The sequence below is a fragment of the Rhineura floridana genome, chromosome 9 (genome assembly GCF_030035675.1).
Source record: "Rhineura floridana isolate rRhiFlo1 chromosome 9, rRhiFlo1.hap2, whole genome shotgun sequence".
Lineage (NCBI taxonomy): Eukaryota > Metazoa > Chordata > Lepidosauria > Squamata > Rhineuridae > Rhineura > Rhineura floridana.
This window is the reverse complement of record NC_084488.1, coordinates 82,470,163-82,492,538: the sequence shown is the minus strand read 5'-3', so window position 1 is coordinate 82,492,538 and position 22,376 is coordinate 82,470,163. Positions and strand designations below refer to the sequence as shown.

The 22,376-nt window shown below is 43.8% G+C and overlaps 1 protein-coding gene across 15 annotated transcripts in view; it reads left to right on the top strand.

The window, feature by feature from the left end:
* BLTP1 (bridge-like lipid transfer protein family member 1) overlaps positions 1–18,555 on the top strand; it is a 312,192-nt gene extending 293,637 nt beyond the window's left edge. For 13 of the 15 annotated variants that reach the window (XM_061585180.1, XM_061585183.1, XM_061585181.1 and 10 more), the window contains 6 exons: positions 1,292–1,543; positions 2,003–2,206; positions 2,543–2,737; positions 6,336–6,470; positions 7,888–8,053; positions 17,899–18,555. In XM_061585180.1, the coding sequence (XP_061441164.1) occupies positions 1,292–1,543; positions 2,003–2,206; positions 2,543–2,737; positions 6,336–6,470; positions 7,888–8,053; positions 17,899–18,115 (1,169 nt within the window). In that variant the 3' untranslated portion in view covers positions 18,116–18,555. The remainder of the gene's footprint in view (positions 1–1,291; positions 1,544–2,002; positions 2,207–2,542; positions 2,738–6,335; positions 6,471–7,887; positions 8,054–17,898) is intronic. The other 2 variants (XM_061585192.1, XM_061585191.1) reach the window with 1 other exon arrangement.
* Positions 18,556–22,376: the final 3,821 nt, after the last annotated feature.

Genomic DNA, 22,376 nt, shown 5'->3' with positions numbered 1-22,376 from the left:
CTCTTCCCACCCAGTTTGAATCAGAATGGCTTGGAATAAGCCAAACTGCTTCCCAAAATTCAGGAAATAGATCAGCTTGATGGGTTAGCCAATGCACCAAGAAAGTCCCCACCTCACAAGCTCCCACATTGCTCAAGCCCTCTCCCACCCCTTAATCTCGCTGCTAGTGATACTGTGGTGGCAAGTGGCTGGGAGCTCTCTTCTCCCTCTGTTAGAAGCCTCTGGTGAAAACTGTATTGTCTAGGGTCTTCTTGAATAACAGCACACCAGGTGCAACTAATCCTGGGAAAATATAGGTTAAAGGCTACATTGAGGGCTTGTTGGGAGAGAGAAGGTAAGGAATGGAATTCGTCTCTGACTCAAATTAAAATACAAGCCAGAGGAGAATTCGTAAGTTGTAATACTCCCTTTATATTAGAGGTGAGCATTATGAGACCATAAAACTTGTTTCTCTAAGCCCAGAAACGTGCATCTCAACATCATCTCTATTTTTAAATGTGTGTTTAAAAAATGCATGTATTCTGCTGTGAAAACCCACAAGAACTTTGGTATGAGTACTTTGAGGTGAAGACTCATTTTCTTTTACCCAAACGGAAGGAGTTTTGAAGTACTTCTAAACATCTAATCTACTTACATCTACACTGCAAGCATAAAAGATTAGCAAGCACTTTGTAAAAAAAGAGCTATGCTATTCAATAAAAATAATACTTTAATTTGGTCAGACTACCAGTGTATAAGAAAATGAATTAGTATACAGAGTTGTAAAGTGCTTGCTCACTTTTTATGCTTTACATTGTTGATACAAATGTAGATTGGATGTTTAGAAGTACTTTGTACTTCAAGCTCCTTCCTTTTGGGTAATAGAAAATGAGTCTTCGCCTTAAAAGACTGTTGTCAATTTTCTTGTGGTTTTTCACATGAGGATACATGCATTTTTTTTAAACACACACTTAAAAGCGTTGTTGAGATACATGTTTTTATTGAGTCATATGGCTCTTTTCATGTTTATATGAGGTTATTAGGTTTTTAAAATCTATGTAGGCGGTTTTAAAAACAAAAGCAGTTCTTACTATTGCTGCTTGCCTCTCTGCAATAAATGTACCTTCAGGAGAGCCAAGGATATGTATGTATAATTAATGTGTATATTTCTGGATAGACAAACAAGTTTTAGACTCTGTGTGTGTGTATATGTGTGTGCGTGTGTGTGTTGAGTAGGGGGAAGGGAGACAGAATGATTATTTAAAATTATTAATATTGCCTTTTTGTTTCCTCTGTGTGCTTTATTTTCTAGTACTGGATGCAGCACATCATCGGCATTGGCCAGGGGTTTTAAAGGTGGTGTCAGGGTGCCACATATCCTTATTTCAGATTCCTTTACCAGAAGATGGAATGCAGTTTGGAGGCTCTATGAGCTTGCATGGAAATCACATGACATTGGCGTGTTTCCATGGACCTAATTTTCGTTCAAAATCGTGGGCTCTGTTTCATCTTGAAGAACCTAACATTGCCTTTTGGACAGAAGCGCAAAAAATTTGGCAAGAAGGTATCAAACCTTATTTTTGCAACCTTTTTATAGACCGTTTTATCTTTTAAGTTGTGAATTCTACAAGTGTATTAATATAGATCTGGGGTGGGGATATTCACCCCCTGCCTCTGAACTGACATCTTGGGCAAATGCTTGGCTGCTGTGAAATCATGAGACCAATGAGTTTATACCCAGTGACTACTCAGGAAAGGGACAGCTTTTTACTGACTTCTTGAAACTAGATGAACTCCAGTCCTGTAATGGATGTGGCAGTCTAGTATCTTATGAGGCAATGTGATAGCAAGCCTTTGTACTGTTAGTCGACATGCTCCAGACCAAGGAAAATATCAAATTAAATCCAATATCTGATAGTATTTGTGACTGCAATTTGTCTGTTATTGCATACATCTCTTTATAATTATGCAAACATCACAAGTTTTAATTCTAGTAAACAATTTTTTAAAACCATCCCTCCAGGTTCTAGTGAACATTCTACATATGTTGTGCAAACACTAGACTTCCATTTGGGTCACAATACTATGGTCACGAAGCCATGTGGAGCCCTGGAAAGTCCAATGGCAACCATCACCAAGATAACAAGGAGGCGTCATGAAAACCCACCACATGGAGTTGCAAGTGTGAAAGAATGGTTCAATTATGTTACAGCCACAAGGAATGAAGGTGGGGCCTTTACTTCTACCACATTTCTGCTTGCTGACGCGTTGTTGCTTCTGGAATAGCATAAATTTACAGCAGTTAAAATTGAAAGTGATACACACGATTGCATCTGTATGGTAAAAACAACCATATGTTATTACTGATATTGCCATTAAGAATATAGATCGGATGTACTCTGTTTCCAAGGAATTGTCATTTCCTTGGACAGCAGCATACTGACCACATAGAGCTACTGACTTCAGTTGAACTATGCTGATTTAATTTCATTTTATTATCTAAAGTGATCTGTGATTAGGAGAGTCAAATCCAAATCCAAATCCAACTTTTTTGCATTTGCAGAGTTAAACCTTCTCCGAAATGTTGATGCAAATAACCCAGAGAACAGCACAACAGTGAAAAACTCCAGCTTGTTAAGTGGCTTCAGAGGTGGTTCCAGTTACAATCATGAGACTGAAACTATCTTTGCATTACCAAGGATGCAGCTGGACTTCAAATCCATTCATGTACAACAACCACAGGAACCTTTATTACAAGGTAAAGTAGCATGTGCTAATTCTTCTAAACTACACGCCTAATGCATGTCTCATGAAAAGAAAACTGAGCATTATTCCACATCTGAGATAATCTGTTGTTAAAACATTTTAAATAGACAATTTTGCTAATGCCAAAAGTGACTTTCATGTTTATTATCAATACAAAATGAGCATTTTTGCACTTTTAAAGCATGTAAGATAAATTTGTTTGGATGATTAACAGTGGAATCCTATACAGATCTGCTCAGAAGTAAACCCCATTGAGTTTAATGGAGCTTACTCCCAGGTAGGTATGAACAGGATTGCAGCCTGAGATTACCAGCAATTGTCACCACAACAGTATGAAAGTATCATCATCATCATCAAAGACCTGAGTGCATATATAATTAGATCTCAAATACATATCCAGCTGTCAAAATTACAAAATATTAATTTTGTAATTGATACAAAATTTACAGATATTCATTTTACTTAATATATTAACTCTGTGTTTTCGGCTATTCCTGTAAAAGAAGTGATTGTGCACCCATTGTGCAACAGAATGTGATATGTGAGAGTGAATAACAATACATAGGCCCAAGTGCATTTTAAATGGCCACAATGTTTATTGGTTATAGTCACAGAACTCAGCATGGGATCCTGCTGTCAGGCTCCCCAACTGCTGACCAATGTCACAGTCAGTCTTCATGCTCGCATAACCTTGAAAGAGTTGCATAATCTTCATGATGCAAACCTTGGGGGGGGAGGGGTGTCATGCAACCTGGGAAGGTGGCAGCCATGCCAGCTCCCTGGGCTGGGGCCTTAAGATGACTCACCCAAGACTCCTTAAGGGGATTCCCCACCCTTAGCAGGAAGCAGCATGCCCAGTAGGAAGCAGTATGCCCATGTTAGGTCCAAACCCAACACGCAAGTCGCCCTGTCAACCCCAACTCGCTTATTACACCCAGGAAGAGTGCGGGAGTTGAGTGCAAATGAACCCACTATCAGAGATCAAGTAACACGAGACAAAAACCTTTGCAAAGGGGACCCAATACTTACAAGCCGAAGCAGGCCAGCATGGGAACCTCGTTTATTGGTGTTCAAGGGTTTATATAGGCTTACCCCGAAGTTTACAATATCGGGTTCACGTCATAAAATACAAAAGAAGCAATTGCTAACTGTCATAGCTTTGGGGCATATGTAAGGAGGTAAAGGGGTACAGGGGGAAGGACAAAGTGGAAACATCAAGACTATCTCTTAGACTCTATGTCTGCATATTTCGCATGTCCTTGAGATAAGCACTATGCAGGAGCAGACAAAGGCAACTATTGAGGGGAGGCCCAGCTGCAACCGGGCGCCCCCTAAACTGGAGACAGACATGATATTACTTTGCTTACATATCAAAGGAGTTTTACAAGTCAAGGTTTGTGGGACATTGGAACAGCGTTTGACATTCCTATGCAAGGCACATTAGTAACAATAAGCAAGGTTATAAGCATAAATGTGATACAGAAATGCATAGTAGGGACGTGTCCAGCTTAAACCGGCTTTTATTATGCGAGCCACTGGAATGTAGGTAAGGGTCAGGTCACCAGGAAATAAACCGACATTTTATATCAAAAGTCAAATAAAGGCCACTTTGGTTCTATTTCCCATAAAGCCCAAGCTGGTTTAGATAGGACAAGTGAACTATAGTTTTACAAGCACTGGGGATTTCAATTTAACCCCAACACCCACTTACCACAACTCTGGATCCCACCCAATGCCTCAAATGCCTTCAACAAGAAGTTGTGACAAACCCTTTAATAGTGAATAACAAACAAACAACATTGCTGCGGGGAAGGTGAAAAACCACCACACCAGTCCTAATTCTGACCTAGTGGGGCCTTCCCAGAACACAGCACAGCTGAGCAGCACTACTCCTAGTGAAGCGGCAACTGCACATCTAACTCAATTAGGGCTAGTCCATCCCCTTGATTGGGGGGGGGGACAGAAATACTTCTACCAGGCACCCAGGGCTTGCCTTGCTGATGTTATCATAATCAGTCAGCAAATAAGCTATTTCTGTGATGAAGGGCAAATAGCGGTCCTATTCAATAGGTGAAAAAGTAGATCAGTTTAAATGGTTACATCCAAAAGATAGAAGAAAGTGATAAGACTTCCATCTCTTTGAACCCACTAGCAATGATGATGTAGCATTTAATAGCTGTCAAAAATATATAGCATTTAACTTTAATTCAGAGATAGGGAATCTTTTGTCTATCAAGGTCCACATTCCCTGAGCGAGTTGAAGCTGGTAGTGGACTAGGCCAAAGCCAAAAGTAGGTGTGACCATCCCTTTTCTCTCTCTTCCTCCCCACTGCCAGGGAAGGGACAAATTGCTCTTTTGGAGGTCTGAAATGATAGTTTTCAGAGGGTTTTGCCCCTGATTGCTTTAACTGCTTTGACCTTCTTTCCATTTTTCCCCTCCCCTGACCCACATGAAATTAAGATGAGTTTCACATGAAAGTAGGCCAAGAGCTACATTCGGCCTTTGGGCCACAGTTTCCACCCTGATTTAATTTACAATGTATGGGAAACTATTGTCAGAGTGCAGGCATAGTATATTTTGTTAGAATAATGCAAGGAGTATTGTATTAAGTTAAAGTGCACATAGTAGGAAACCAAGATGGACAAAGTACTTAAGCTACTAAGGAAAGATAAGGGCAATCAGTAGAGTTTTGGCATACATCAATTAACAGGGAACTTGATTCAGTTGGGATATAACATTATTGGTTAATAGCGCTTGAGTCACTTTGCATCTGCTACTAACACCTCCGGCTGTAATGCAGCAGAAGATGGCAGGAGGAATTAATCTGGTACTAAGTACCAGATAATGGGCATGATACAGCATGGGCTCCCTTGTCACCAATTTCACTGCTTGAAGATACGTAGACTTGGAAGCCCAAGCAATTCACCAGGGTTCTGCTTAGAAGGGGGGGCTCTAGCCTGTGGGCCTAATTAGGCCTCCCAGGCCTCCCTATTTGGCTCATGAGGCCATTTCAGACAAGCCACAGCCATCAGCTCTACACCTAATGGCATACATAACATCAGGTATGGGGCAGGCACTGCCAATCAGCAAAGCCCTGAACAAAGCACTAGGCAAGATAGCACTTTGAAACGGGCTTTTAAGGGCCCAACTGTTGGATCTTCAGAAGCCTTTTCAAAGAACTGCACAAAACAGTACTTTGAAAGGGATTTCTCAAGACCCCTACAGGCAAAAAAGGTCACCTGATGTCACTGTTATATCAAGTGGATTGACAGGTATGTTGGTCCATGAAGGGTGTAGGGAGACAATGAGCTAGCCTGCCGGCCAGATCCAATTCCTCATCCCTGGTTTAGAACTTCTGGATGGAGACGTGGTGTAGAGAAGCTGATGTGTACCTACTTCATCAGAAAGAGATGCCCTAAAGCTATAGTCCTCAAACAAATTTTTACTTTTTTACTTTAAGGTCATGCTGTAAATGATTATCACTTTTCAGTACTACTGTGTTTTAACATTTGCCATTAAGAGTGCCTGTGTGACCATGTTTACATGTAATCCTCACTTTGCCAAACTGATTTAGAAAATTTCATTACAGATGCCAGTGCTAAGCCAAAAGTGGAGTGCAGTGTAGTAACAGAATTCACTGATCACATATGTGTAACTATGGATGCTGAATTGATAATGTTCCTGCATGACTTAGTATCTGCTTATCTTAAAGAAAAGGAAAAAGGTATGTAGATCAATTTCTCAATGAAGCATTGGTCTGATCCAGCTGGGCTCCTCTTATGTTGATTCATGTAATATCTCATTTGATCTTCCTTATATGATATTAAGTGATATATGGATCCTTCTGGAAGGAAGGGTAGGATATAAATTTAATAAATAAAATAAATAAAGTCGGTTCTATTTATAGGTTTCTCTGTATGCCACATTTGGTACTCTACAATGAGAAAGGTGGCCCAAAAAAGAATTAAATTTTTAAAATTGTCATATTTTAATAATATTTTCTATCAATACTCACTAAATTCAATTGGCACAAGCCAGCAGAACTAGATTTTTTTAAAAAAATTCTGTGCTCCAAATAAAAAGACATTTTTGCCAGTTTTTAATTTGAATTACAAATTTTTAATTTGAATTACAGCAAGGATGGGGAACTTTTTTGGTTAAAGATCTGGCCCCACCCCATGGACTAATTTTGAAAGGTGGACAGGGCAGCCCACCTGTCAAAATCCCTTGTGTGGGGTTCCCAAGCTTGCCAGCCCTATGCTTTGAAAGCCTCCTTGTGCTTCTCCTTTCCACCTCCAATGTCGCAGGTGGAAAGGAGCCATGTGGAGTGGCTTCAGAGAGTAGCATTAGGAATGTGAAGCAGTTTCCATTAAATGGAAACCATTACCCCCCTATTTGAGCAAGCCCACTTTAAGCTCTCGATTGTTCCTTTGAAGCCCCACCCTTTCATGCCCCACACCTGATGTCATGTGTGACAGTTGTGGCTTCACCAAATGGCCAGGCAGGCCAAATGGGGAGGCCTTGGGGCCAAGTTTGGCCTGCAAGCCAGAAGTTCCCCACCCTTGCGTTAGACGTTAAGGCATGGTACTAATGATTGCTTGTCAAAACTGTACAAATAGATGCTATATGTTGCCTTAATCTTTGTCATGAGTGCTAAAACTGAATGCTTTCCTTTGCAAGGCTCTATTTTAAGGCTGGTAGTATTCTGAAGAAGAATATATTAACATCATTCTGTTTTGTGCTGTTTGGCACAAATTGCTTTACTTTAGAATTCTCATGAGGTGAGATCTGTTCAGATGTTTTTAGTGAACTCTATAATTTACTGGAAAAATTGATTATGTAATATTTAATACAAATATTTGGAAATGATACACTCCAGAAATTTAATTGAACAGGTTGTAATTGTTAATTAAGCCTAACATGTTAAAATGAGTATGTTTGTAACCACACTATCTTCTGATTAAAAATCTTATTATATACAATTTTTGAAAAATGTATATTTATTTATTTATATTTATGTATACAATTTCTATATGTTAACGTATCTTTGTAATTACTAATATCTTTGTCATTACAGTAACAACTGAATCTGGATTTTTAAAATCTAAGATGAAAGTCTTACTGTTTTTCTTTTTTCCCAGCCATCTTTCCACCTCGTATTTTCTCTAGTCGGCCAGGACAGAAAAGCCCTGTCAGTGTACTTGATGAGAGCTCTGCTGAAAAAGGAACAGAAGAAAGTATTACTTACACTAGTGTAGATTGGAGAGAATTTATCTGTAATACATGGCATCTGGAGCCCACACTCAGGTAATCACTACTACTTCTGTTTGCAGGAAAATAAGTGTCTTGACTCTCAGATTCCATGCACTTCAGTTCTATGTCTGTTATTCCACTAAATTATATTTTCTCCAGTGGGCACCAGGACACCCCCAAGTGAGTATTGTCTTCCTTGCTAGCACTTGAGGCAGGAAACAATTAACACTCCAAACAGACCATTACCGTGGCCCCTCCCATGGAGTGCTAGTTAGTTTTTCCTGCCTCACTTGAGCAGTACTGATTTTCGCCTTGCTTTTATTTTATTTATTTTATTATTTAATTTGTATCCCGCCCTTCCTCCCAGCAGGAGCCCAGGGCAGCAAACAAAGCACTAAAAACACTTTAAAACATCATAAAAACAGATCTTAAAATACATTAAAACAAAAGTCTGGCTGATTTATATCCTTATTTATTTGTCTATTTAAGTTATTTATTTGTACTGTAGTTAATGTTGAGATTGTCTGTGAATGCGTATGGGTGTTTCTATGTAGTTTGTTAACGAATCACAGCGAGAGCCTGAATGGCAGTTAAGTATTTGTTAGTCCATTTGGCATAGCTAGTTAGTATGACTTTGAGCTCCTGAGATTAATTAGCCTAATGATTCCCCCACAGTTAATGAATTTCCTCTGTGATTTTCCTGGGTGATTTCCCCCCGTTAATGAATTCAATGGTTGATTCCCCCCCACTTTATAAATTTGTGGGGTTGATTCTCTGTTGTAATCACTCTGTTGTAATCAGCAGTTCGCTGTGTTTAACTAAAATAAAACAAATACGAGGGGACCATAAAAAATGCTAGATAAGCTTCTCCTGCTGAAAGCGAAATGTCTAAGGAGCGAAAATCTCAGAGCTCTCTGAGCAAGCGGCCGGCGTAGCCCACTCACTCTGGCGGTAGCGCAGAGAGCAGCCATTAATCAACAGCACGCCGCTGTTTCCCCTGTAAGCGATGAGGTATCAGAGCAATCAGGGCGGGAAAATGTAAAAGCAGTTAAAGATACAACACACCCTGTAAGCAGTGCGGTAGCACAGCAATCAGGGCACAAAAATGTGAAAACAGTTAAAAGTGCAGCAAACACTGTAAGCAATGCAGTACCAATTGAACTCAATGAGGCTTAGTTGTGAGGAGATATGTACTAGATTGTGCAGTAAGATATCTGGTGACAAGAAAAATGTTGCATATTCAGGGGAAATAGAAAATTCTTACCATATAATTGGTTTACATACTAAGAACTGGTGATGGTCAAGAATTATTATATATGGGATATATAAACTAAGAAGAGGGAAATGTCATTCTTTCCTTAACATTTCTAATACATTATTTTTTCTTTGCTTTCTCTCTTGCAGTAGACTTATTAAAGGCATGTTTATATACACGCAGTCTCTTCTGTCTCTGTATACAATGCTTCTGTGGGGATGCCTCCATATAGAGGGCTTTAGATGTTCTGAGTACATAGACTCTGTCCACCTGACACCTTCAAGCCATGTAGCAATTAATCCCAACTAATCTGTGACTGAGTGATTATCAGTATCACCACCCCCATGACAACTTGTTATCTCCTTGGTACATACTTTGTACATACATGTTTTTTCCCTATGAGTCCGGCCATCACAGCGGGTGTTAGCTCCACCTATCGTGCGAAGGCAAGAATGTCTTTGAAGTCAAGACTAGGGGCGTCAGGCCCCTCCCACTCTCCAGTTCATTCTTGCCTTCGTACGAACAAGATTGGAAAAATTATCATTGAGATCCTATAGCGTAACATTTAGCTAAGTTGTTTTTGTATTTGTTTATTTGTTTTGACTGGGTGTGAACCCAGCGTCGCTTGTGTGTCTTCCCAGTCCTTCTTTCCCTACTTTCACTTACCTCTGTTGCTTGTTAGAGGTTTTTTCCCTCAAAGACTGCGGCTGCGGTTCTCCCTGATTTGGCTTTAACATTTTATTTTCATTCTCTCTCCTGCTTGCCTGGCGACCCCCACAGAGACCGCGGCTGTGGTGTTCTGTGTTTTTTTGGCCGTTTTGAGCTTCGGGAGATCGCAACCTTTTCTCTCCCGTAGTGGTTCTGCTTTTCTCAAGTCGCGCTCTGTGGAGCCCTTGAAGAGACCGCGGCTGCCGTTTTCTCCGAGGCGGGAGCTGTGGCTCCCTCCAACCTTTTTTAATCTACCAGGGTTCTGCCTCCCTGGAGCCTGGCGATCCGGCTTTCTCTCCGCTCCTTTATTTCGCCGCGGAGAGCCCTGTTCCCGCCGGCGACAGCGGCTTGCCTCCTGCTGCCTCAGCCCTCACAGGCTTTTCTCGGCACGTTAGTTTCGCCGCGGCTAGCCCTGCTCCCGGCGCCGGCAGCGGCTTGCCTCCTGCTGCCTTATCCCTCACAGGCTTCTATCTGCACTTTCTTTTGGGGGGGTTTTTGAAGCCGCTAGTGCGGTTATCGGCCCCGCGGCTCCCCCTGCTAGTCTGTGCTGGGCAGCCCTTCCCCCCTCTTCGTCCCCAGACGGCCGCCATTGCTCCTTCTCTCTCCGCCTTATTTGATCGTTTTTTCCCGCCCTTTTTTCCGGGCGCCATTTTTTGAATTCAAAATTCCCGCCCTTTTGTTACCCTTTATTAACCATCGGATACCTTCCCTGCAGGCTATCTATCCGTATGTGTGTTGTATACGTGCTGCAAACAGACTTACACAGGGCTCACTTGCACACAAATTTACTGTGGTGCTGCAAACAGACTTACACAGGGCTGACTTGCACACAAATTTACTGTGGCTGTAATCCTAGTGGCTGGATTATATTATCAAGGCTGGAGCTCCAATCCTAGTGGCTGGATTGTATAATCAAGGCTGAAGCTTTAATCCTAGTGGCTGGATTGTATTATCAAGGCTGGAGCTTTAATACTAGTGGCTGAATGATATTATCAAGGCTGGAGCTTTAATCCTAGTGGCTGGATTGTATTATCAAGGCTGGAGCTTTAATCTTAGTGGCTGACTTGTACTAAATCTGATTTATATTGGTATATCCTGCCCCCTCTGGGGCCGTGTACCATGCCTGAAACCCAGCCTACAGCACTAATCTGAGTGTGCTAAGTCTAAATACAGCCTATAACATATTAACGCTAATACCTTAGTGCATCCTGCCCCCTCTGTGGCAGTGCACTCCGCCATCTGCCAGTGTATTCTACCCCCTCCGTGGTCGTATGCTGAGCCAGTTCGGGTCTTTACATCCTGCTCCCTCCGTGGCAGTGTACTGTACCCAAGTTAATATAAAATGGCAGAACAGCCAGGCATGCCGCAATCAACCCATATGGTGCCAGATCAGCCAGGCATGCCACAAACAGCCAAGCCACAACATTCTAACACGACTAAGACCAGACACGCCAAAGCCCTGGCTAAGACAAAACATCTTTCAAGCCATAGCAAACCAAAGCGCCCACGTTACGTCTCTGTGCCAACCACCACCACAGCACCTCAGGCACACATAAGCGATATTCTCCATTCCCCTGCTGCTTCCTCTGACGAGGAAGAATTTGTTGGCTTTCCCACTCAGTATTTGACTACCGAACCTTCCTCCGATTTACCGCCCCAAACATCTGTTCCAATAGCTCCTCAGGCACATACATCTGCCACATCCGGGCTGCAGCTGTCTCCTGATTTCCTCTCCCAACTTCAAGCCATGCTGGCATTTTTTACCCAAATGCAGTCACTACCACAAGTTCCTGCCATACCTCAACTCAACATGGAACATCGTGCGTGTCATGAAACTCACCCTTCCTGTTCACCTAACCCCTTTGATGTAGCCAGAGGCAGATGTATTGACGAAGCCTCGTATGCGGAGGAGTCAACCTTCAATGACCACGTTGAAGGAGATGACTGGAGCGACTATTCAGATCATGAGGAGGATACATCATATTGCTTGTTTAATGCCTCAGACTATCAGCCCCTGGCACGCAGGGTAGTTAATACTCTTGGTCTCCAGACAGCGCCTTCAACTTCGTCCGCCCCAGCTATCAAAGGGGCCAAGGTCCTCAAATCCCCTGCACCTACTGAACACTACATCCCGGTGCCGGACCCAATTGCCAAATTAGCCTCTGAAGAATGGGCCCATCCACTCAAAGCTCGACGCTTCAAGAACCTGGCTGACAGACTTTATGCCCTAGCCCCAGACTTTGCCACCAAGTTAGAAGTCCCTGGCATAGATGAACCAATCGCTCGCCTTGTTTCATGATCGCTTTTGCCCAGGGAAGGGGAATCCCACCTAAAAGACACTACTGAGCGATGAATAGACTTCGCCCTCCGCAAGAATCACGAGGCCACTGCCCTAGCCATGCGTGCCTCCGCTTCAGCCTCCATCTTCTCCAGAGCATCTATGATGTGGCTGGATGACCTTCTAGAGGACGCTAACCCTGATCCTGTCGCCCTCAGAAGAGCACTATTGAAATTGCGTAAGACAGCAGCTTTTGTGGCCGATGCCACTTTGGATGCCACTCAATTAGGGGCACGAGCCATGACGGCTCAAATAGTCACTCGTCGCACCCTCTGGCTTCGCCACTGGCAAGCTGATTCAGCGGCCAGATTGAATCTGTCCAGGGCTCCTTACTCCAGATCTCTACTCTTCGGCGAGGAAGCTCTAAAGGCAGTGCTGGTTGATCCAAAAGACGCCCACAAACCGGTTCTGGCCACAGTCAAGAACAGCGACCACAAGCCCTTCAGGTGATTTCCTTCCTTCCGTTCTAACCAGCCCTTTCGAGGAACGCGGCCAGGAGGACGAGGCCGCGACTTCAGATCTTATGATCCCAACACATTCAGGGGCTCCTGGAACCGACGCTTCCAGGGCAGAGGTCAGTACCAAGGGCGCAGGGGCAACTCATCGTCCTCATATAAGGGAGGTCCTCGCCTACGCAAGTAGTCTTAACGCCCTCCCCATAGGTGGCAGATTACTTAATTTTGGAGATCGATGGCTGCGCCTTACTACGGTCTCCTGGATCAGGGACCTTTTCAGTTATGGCTATGCCATAGAGTTCTGGGCAACCCCATCAGACAGATTCCATCCGTCCCCTTGCCCAAGGGCACCAGCCAGGCACAACATCATGCAGACAGCTATCCACCACCTCTTGGACATAGCGGCGATAGAGCCAGTTCCCACAACTGAGAGGTCGGAAGGGGTGTACTCCCTCCTATTTGCTGTCCCAAAACGAGATTTATCATGGAGGGCGGTATTGGACCTCAAGTTTGTCAACCGTTTTGTAACATATCGCAGGTTCAAAATGGAATCACTCCATTCCATTACGGAGAGTCTGCATGAAGGAGACTTCCTGGCTTCTATCGACCTTAACGAAGCGTATCTCCATGTGCCCATTTGTATAGCTCACAGGAAGTTTCTTCGGTTTGCTTTTGGCCACCAGCACTTTCAGTATAGAGCGATGCCATTCGGCCTCTCCTCTGCTCCAAGAGTGTTTACCAAGGTGCTACTCATCCTAGTGGCTTACCTCCGGACCCAAGGGGTTCATATCTACCCATATCTGGATGATCTGTTAATATGGGCCAAGTCTGAGGAGCTGGCTCATCATCACTTAACGATCACCCTCAATGTTTTGCAGGCCTACGGCTGGCTTGTCAACTTCAACAAAAGCCATCTCCAACCAACCCAACGCCTACTACATCTAGGAGCAATGTTGGACACCCTGCAGGCAATGGTCTTCTTGGCTCCAGATCGCATCACTGCCATCACAAACATCGCAAGGTCCCTGATGCAACAAACATCCGCAGACGTCATGCTTCTTGCCAGAACGCTCGGGATGTTCATTTCTACCATCCACATTGTGCCATGGGCTCGAGCACACACTCAACACCTTCAATGGACTCTGTTGCCGTTTCAACAGGACATTGCCAGCACCTACCATCACAAAGTTCGTTTGAGCCCCGCACTGCGCCTCTCCTTCCACTGGTGGACCAAGGTTCAACACCTTTCCAAGGGCACGTCGTTCAGAGAACTCCGCAGAACCGTTGTAACCACAGATGCCAGCCTCATCGGTTGGGGAGCCCACTGCAACTCCCAGTACGTTCAGGGGGTTTGGTCCACCGCGGAGCAAACTCAAAGCATCAACTGGCTGGAGCTAAAGGCTGTCCACTTAGCTCTACGTCATTTTCAGTCTCTGTTCCCTTTGGACCATGTGCTCATTCGAACAGACAACACGTGTGTAAAATCACATTTGAACAGACAAGGGGACACCAGGTCTCGTCCCCTGCAGGACTTAGCCTCCCTCATTTTTGTCTGGGCAGAACAACATCTACAATCCCTGAAAGCAGAACATCTCAGAGGGATTTGGAATGTGACAGCAGACTGGCTCAGCAGACAACAGGTCTTTCCGGGAGAATGGAAACTTCATCCAGCCATTTTCCATCGTCTCCAATGTCGGTTCGGCGCCCTCTCAGTCGACCTGTTTGCTTCCAGTCGCAATTGCCAGCTTCCCAGGTACTTTGCCCGATACCTGGACTCAACAGCAGAAGCAGTGGATGCTCTGACAACACCGTGGCCAGACGGTCTATTGTACGCCTTTCCTCCCATACCATTGTTAGCCAAAACCTTGAGGAAGGCGCGAACCGAGAGGGCACAGCTGGTTCTGATAGCACCATTTTGGCCACGCCGACCGTGGTTTTCAGATCTTCTGGCAATGTCAATGATGGATCCTTGGACACTTCCAGTCAGGCCAGACCTTCTATCCCAGGGTCCAGTACTGCATCAGGACCCTACTTGGCTCAATCTAACAGCGTGGCGTTTGAACGGGGACATTTGAGATCAGCTGGACTGTCTGACGCAGTGATTGATATTATTTTGCCCTCGAGAAGACCATCTACCACTCGTATTTATCAACATACCTGGGTGGCTTTCTCCAAGTGGTGTCAGTCCCACCACCATGATCCATCCCAAGCCACTGTGCATCAGGTGCTGCAATTTCTTCATAGCGGCTTTATGATGGGACTTCGACCCAACACTCTACGTCGACATGCATCCACTCTGTCGTCCATTCTCTCAGTGGCCTTTCCTGGAGATCATATTTCCTCACATCCGTTCATCAAACGCTTTTTGAGGGGAGTCGCCCTACGCTCTCCGCCTGTTGTCCATCGGTTTCCTTCATGGAGTTTGCCGAAGGTTCTGCAGGCTTTGCAACGCCCTCCGTTTGAACCCATCAGGTCTGTGCCCCTACGTATGCTGTCCTTCAAGGTCTTGTTTCTGATCGCAATCACATCTGCCAGACGCGTTTCGGAGTTGGGCGCATTGTCTTCTGCTCGACACCTCTGCGTCTTCCATAAGGACTCTGTTGTGCTGAAGACTGATCCTTCCTTCCGTCCCAAGGTCGATTCAGTTTTTCATTGCAACCAGGACATTGTTTTACCTTCCTTTTGCCCGAATCCTACCCATCCGCTCGAGAAGGCTTGGCATTCGTTGGATGTTCGGAGGGCTCTCAAGACATACCTGTCTAGGACCCAAGAGATTCGAAGAACGGAGTCTCTGTTTGTATCCTTTCATCCAAGGTCTATGGGGCATAAAGTATCTAATTCTACCTTATCTCGTTGGTTAAGGGCATGCATTACTTTAGCATATGAGTCCCTGAAGCTGTCAGTTCCAGCTAGTATAACGGCTCATTCTACCAGGTCAGCTGCCACTTTGGCTGCTTTTGCCACTAATGCTCCTGTTGCCAATATTTGTAGGGCTGCAGTCTGGTCTACCCCACACTCGTTTATAAGGCATTATAAAATTGATCGTTATGCCTCTGCTGACGCTTCTTTCGGCAGACGAGTGTTACAACAGGTTCTTAATAAGGATTAACACGTGGGTGGTCCCTCCCTGTATGGGCTGCTGTGGTACATCCCGCTGTGATGGCCGGACTCATAGGGAAAATGGACCATTGGTCTCACCTGAAGGGTGATTTTCCTATGAGTATGGACATCACGACCCTCCCAGTTGGAGGATGACTATATATTTTCTAATGTGTTATATATTACTGTTACGCTATTATATTTAAATTTAAGAGTGAAGTCAAGACTTCTAGTTCTGTTATACCGCTATGTTGCAGTCATGTTACTATGCATGGTACTATTGTGTTATTTTCCTGCTGCCAGGCCGGTTGGCCTTGTTCTTGTATCTTTAGATATTTCTCCTTAGACTCGCTGCAAATGAACTGGAGAGTGGGAGAGGCCTGACACCCCTAGTCTTGACTTCAAAGACATTCTTGCCTTCGCACGATAGGTGGAGCTAACACCCGCTGTGATGTCCGTACTCATAGGAAAATCACCCTTCAGATGAGACCAATGGTCCAATTTCCTTTCTACATACTCCTTTGTCCCAACTAACATGGCTCCATCTTTGTTTGCTTTGAGTGGCACTTCTCATTTCTAAAAAATAGCTGTGGGACCTGGTATGGCCATACATTGGAAAGTACATGGAAGGTCTAGGTCTAGAGGACATGCACCTTTACTTTCCAAGACTCAATTGTGGCACTCTAATCCTGGCCAGAAAATTATTTATTTTATTTTTATTTTAGTAATTTAGAAAGATTGATAAACAGCTTAATCAAAATGCTTTCTAGGCAATATAGATAAAACACAAATAAAGTACATAATTGTTAAATATATATATATATACATATACATACACACACACACACACACACACACACACACACACACACACACACAAAAGACTCCAATCGTCACCTTCCCCGGGACTCCCAAACACACACAGACACACATGCACACACAGTGGCCAGGAGGTCACAAACACCCCCAAGGGACTCCCACCTCCTCCCAGGAACCCCCAAACACACACACAGAGGCAACTCCCAAAATGCCTCCAACCCCCAGGCACTAGCCGCTGCCCCATCTAGGCTACTTACCAGCCTCCCACCTGGCCAGACTGCTACCCCTGCCTTACCTGCCACCTGCTTGTCCATCTTGAACACCTGCTTGCTCACCTGCCCCTGCCCCTCACTTGCCCACTTCCGATCCCTGCTCACCTGATGTTCACCCGCCTGCTTACTCGCTCATCCCCAACACCCGCTTGCCTCTCCAACGCGCACACACTTGCTCATTCGCCCACCTGTCATCCTTGCTTCCCTCACTCAGTTGCCTTAATCCTGCCACCCCACCCTGCCCCATGCATGGTAGCATGACGGCTTACAGAAATATTATATAGTGAGATATACATACACACATATAAAGGGTTGTATCTAATGCTGTGCAAGCTGAGTGCTCCTCACATTTGTTTCCTCCCCCCCCCGAAGTCCCCAACATCTGTTTGAGGGACGCACACCCTCACCCTGATTTTGATTGTGCAGGGGAGAGACAGGAGAGGAAGTTCTGTTGTGCGCGCGGAAGTCACACAAGTGGAGCTGCAGCATTGGATACAGCCCAAATTAATTATTATTAAAACAAAGATTAAAACAGTTAAACTTTTAAAATGAATGTAGGTAACTAAATTCTTTGTCTGAGTAGGCTTGTGGAACTAATGCTTTCAGCATGCATCTGAAACAATATAGTGAAGGTGCCTGCCTCTTGTCATTGGCAATATATATTTGACATGAATTATTTTTTATTAATACATATCAGTTAGAAAAGAATACCTTGCATGCATGTCTAATACAAAACGTTTTCATTATGCAAAGGTGAAAAATGATATCCAGGAAAAACTCATCCAATGGAATTGGAGAGATGCATTATACTGTATATGGAGTGCTTCTGTTCAGGTTCTAGCCACTTCATTTCATCCCCCATTCTCCCTAGTTTTCTCTCCCATTTTGAAGGGTCATGTTTATTTCATTTGCTTGTTCAAATATTGACAATACTGATATATTTTAACGTTTAGATTAATCTCTTGGACTGGAAGAAAGATTGATCCAGTAGGTGTTGACTATATTCTTCAGAAGCTAGGCTTTCACCATGCAAGAACTACTATTCCTAAATGGCTTCAACGTGGAGTCATGGACCCATTGGACAAAGTTCTGTCAGTTCTTATCAAAAAGCTTGGCACTGCACTACAGGATGAAAAAGAAAAGAAAGGAAAAGACAAAGAAGATCACTAAAGCTATCCTAAAATTAATGTGGCAACTGTGAAAGCACCTAACAGTTTTTTGCTACTATATTTAAAACTTGATCAACGTTCTGAATAACTGTTTACTGTGGTACATGATGCCATTTTGTATTCACTCTAGCATTGCATGACCAATGTTTGTGAAGAAAACTATAAAGCTGCTGTTTAGCATTCACAATGGTATTATGTGCAATATTTTGCATCTCTTAAGCTACAGATTAACTGTGAATTTTCATAACTTTTATTTGCCATAACACTGAAAACCCTTCTGCATAATGTGATTCCCTGAACGGTTTTTCTTGTCAATGTAGATTGTATAAATTCTGTATGTATATAATTTATGGAACTGTGATTGCTATAGTGCTAAATCATTTTAAGTTTGTTATTCTTGGAATAAAAAGTAATGTCATCAAGGTAGTCTTTGTTGAAAAAGTTGTACATATGAGCACTGCTAGAGAGGCAGGCAGACAAATAATAATTGCATTGATGTAAATGTTACATTAAATTCCGTGTGGTCAAAATTTCATACAAAGCATTCAGGGCTTTTGCCAACAGATGGTAACTCTGAGAAGCTGGCTGTGTTTTAACATTTTCCTGAAGCCTTGCTCAGCATGAAGCACACAAGCCAGAATGAGCCACAAGCCTCATATGGATTGGGAACCTATATCCTGCACCCATGACCCCCTGCAGCTCTATGACTGAAGGAACTAATGCTATCTCCACTAAGGCCCAGAGGAATGAGGAGGAGAGGGAATTGCCATTTTTTGTTCCTGGCCAGGGCTCCACATCCTCTGATGCTTAACAAATGCAAATAGAACATCGTCTTTTGCCACCTGCCTTAGGACTCCTGGGTCTTAACTGAACCTTGTCACTGGGGGACTGAAGGAGAGTAGAAGGGGGAAATTAATTAGCAAAATGCTGTGAGCTCTGGAGCTCACCTAATGACCTTGCTTCTCTCCCACTAGGCTGGGCCAAAGTGGAAAGGTAGGGACACCCCTCTCCTTGAAGATGCAAAACATGGATCCATTTCAGTTGGGTTTCAGGCCTGATTTTGGCACGGAAACAGCCTTGGTCACCCTGTATGATGACCTTTGTCGGGAGAGAGATGGGGAGTGTGACTGTTGATTCTTCTTCATCTCTCAGTGGCTTTCGATACCATCAACCATGGTATCCTTCTGGGAAGACTGGCTGAGTTGGGAGTGGGACGGACTGCATGGCGGTGGTTCCACTCCTACTTGGCAGGTTGTCTCCAGAAGGTGGTGCTTGGGGAACATTGCTTGGCACCCTGGATTCTCCAGTATGGGGTTCCACAGGGGTCAGTTCTGTCCCCCATGCTGTTCAACATCTACATGAAACCGTTGGGTGCGGTCATCTGGAGCTTTGGAGTGCGTTGCCATCAGTATGCTGATGACACGCAGCTCTATTTCTCCTTTTCATCTTCTTCAGGTGAGGCCGTCAATGTGCTGAATGGTGCCTGGCTGCGACAATGGACTGGATGAGGGCTAATAAACTGAGGCTCAATCGAGACAAGACTGAGATGCTGCTAGTGGGTGGTTCTCTGACCAGATGGTGGATGTCCAACCTGTTCTGGATGGGGTTGCACTCCCCCTGAAGGAGCAGGTTCGTAGCTTGGGGGTTCTCCTAGAACCATCTCTGTCACTTGAGGCTCAGGTAGCCTCGGTGGCACGGAGTGCCTTCTACCAACTTCGGTTGGTGGCCCAGCTGCGCCCCTATCTGGACAGGGATAACCTGGCTTCAGTTATCCATGCTCTGGTAACCTCCAAGTTAGTTTACTGCAATGCACTCTATGTGGGGCTTCCTTTGACGACGGTTCGGAAACTGCAGCTTGTGCAAAATTCAGCGGCCAGATTGGTAACAGCAACCAGACGGTCCGAACATATAAAACCAATTCTGGCCCACTTGCGTTGGCTGCCTGTATGTTTCCGAGCTCGATTCAAGGTGCTGGGTTTAGCCTATAAAGCCTTACATGGCTTGGGACCACAATACCTGATGGAACACCTCTCCCGATACAAACCCACCCATACACTACGCTCGACATCTAAGGCCCTCCTCTGGGTGCCTACTCCAAGGGAAGCTCAGAGGGTGGCAACAAGGGAGAGGGCCTTCTCAGTGGTGGCCCCCAAATTATGGAATGATTTCTCTGACAAGGTGTGCCTGGCGCCATCACTGTTATCTTTTCGGCACCAGGTCAAGACTTTCCTCTTCTCCCAGGCATTTTAGCATGTGTTTTTTAAATTTTTTAAATTTTGTTTTAAATTGTTTTTAAAAGATGTGTTTTAAATTTGTATATTTGTTTTTAATGTTTTTAGTTACTGTAGACTGCCCAGAGAGCTTCAGCTATGCGGTGGTATACAAATACAATAAATAAATAAATAAAACATTGGCCCTGCCTACTAATCCAAGGGGATAGACTATCACACAAGTAACAAATCAGAATACCCTCTGGAAATGTTGGAGAAATAAAATATTTTAATTACTGAGTTTTAATTAGAAGGGTTTATCTTCATAAAACCATCCAAGTACATTGCTAGGCATAATGGCTTCCAAAGTGCTTCTGGTATTTTAGTCACATTATTTAGTTTATTTAAAAACAGTATACTCAAGAGTAAGGGAAGGGCAGACTTGCACATTTGCTTAAAGAGCTTTAAACTTGATTTGCAAGGGAATGTGGAAAATAAGCCATTTGGTCATTTTAAGGATACTTTCACACACATCACTAAAAGTGCCTTTTGAACCCTCACTTGCTCTGTTTATGCAATTTAAAAAACATTTTCCTTACAGATTCATTTAAGCAAACAGATTTAAACCTCACATTCAAAGATCCATATGTATATTATGACAGTCACAGTGGATTAGGAATGTTTTGTGTGGGAGAAAAAGGTGAGTTGCAAAATATTCACTTGAGTCACTTCTTCCCCTCCCCCATTTTTATCCCACCTTTCCACCCAGTAGTGGTTATGCACATTACAATTGGCGGCATGGTTACCAGGTTTTCTTAACGGGCCCAAAGAAAAAGAAGTATGGAAAATAGGTAGGTCAAGTTTCATAAGAGAATAACAAATCTGGTAAGAACTGTCATGACTCTGAACCAGTGTTGTTTAGCATATTGGACATGGAGCTGAGGAATTAGGTTTTAATACTTGTTCAGATGTTTGTTTATAAATGTGTCTGAAGCTTATATCTTTGAGTCACAATCACATCCACACCATGCATTTTATTTATTTATTTATTATTTGATTTATATCCCACCCTTCCAGCAGGAGCCCAGCATGGCTTCCTTCAAAGAATCCTGGAAACTATAGCTTGTTAAAGGTGCTGGGAATTCTAGCTCTGTGAGGGGTAAAGTACCGTTCTCAGGATTCTAAGCCAAGTGCTTTAAATGTATGGTGTGAGTCTGACAGGGCAGCCTGTAAGGCTGAATATAGGACTTGCCCAAAGCTTCCAAGGTTGCTTCAGAGAGATCTGAGATCCTTCAGGCAGGCCAGGGGATCAAGGGCCACTGGGAGGTTGTATAGCTTGCCTGCCAGGGTGAACATTGCAGCAAGGGGAAGACCAACACAGCTGATTCCACCAGCAAAAGGAGGAGCTGCTGCAGAGATCTCTGTCTCTTCCTGTGGGACGGAATCCTTAGCTCCGAGTTAACTCCCAGTTGTGCTAGAATTGGAAAAGAAAGAGGGATCCACACCATCAGTCAGGAACAAGGGCTGTTGGGCCAGTTGCACCACTATATCCAAGTGAGACCACCTGTGAGTGAGGAAAGATCAGCTTAGACCCAGCTAGATATGTATTTTTACAACTTCCCACTTTGTTCAGACTTTGTTTAACTCAGCGTTACCCAACCTTTTTCTACCCAACGCCCCTTTGCAAAATCTTTTTGTGCCCAACGCCCCCCCTCATATTAAGTATATGCCAATGCTTCCTATTCTTCCCTTAAAATATGAGTAATGCATAAAAGGTATTTTCAATATTACTGATCGTTTTTATCATGCCTTTTTATTGCACTTAGAATCCATAAAATACACACAAGAAACAAATTGCAGATATAGGAGTTGTTTTTTATTTCACAAATCCTAAAAACATAAGCAAAAACTAATTAAGTCCACACTTATGACACTGGCCGCTATTCAGCGTTGGAAATCGCTGACCTAAGACACCTGAACACATGTAAGGCCTTTACCGGGAAGAAAAATCCACGTGGGGGCAAGGAAAGACCAGTGCTAACACAAGCAAAG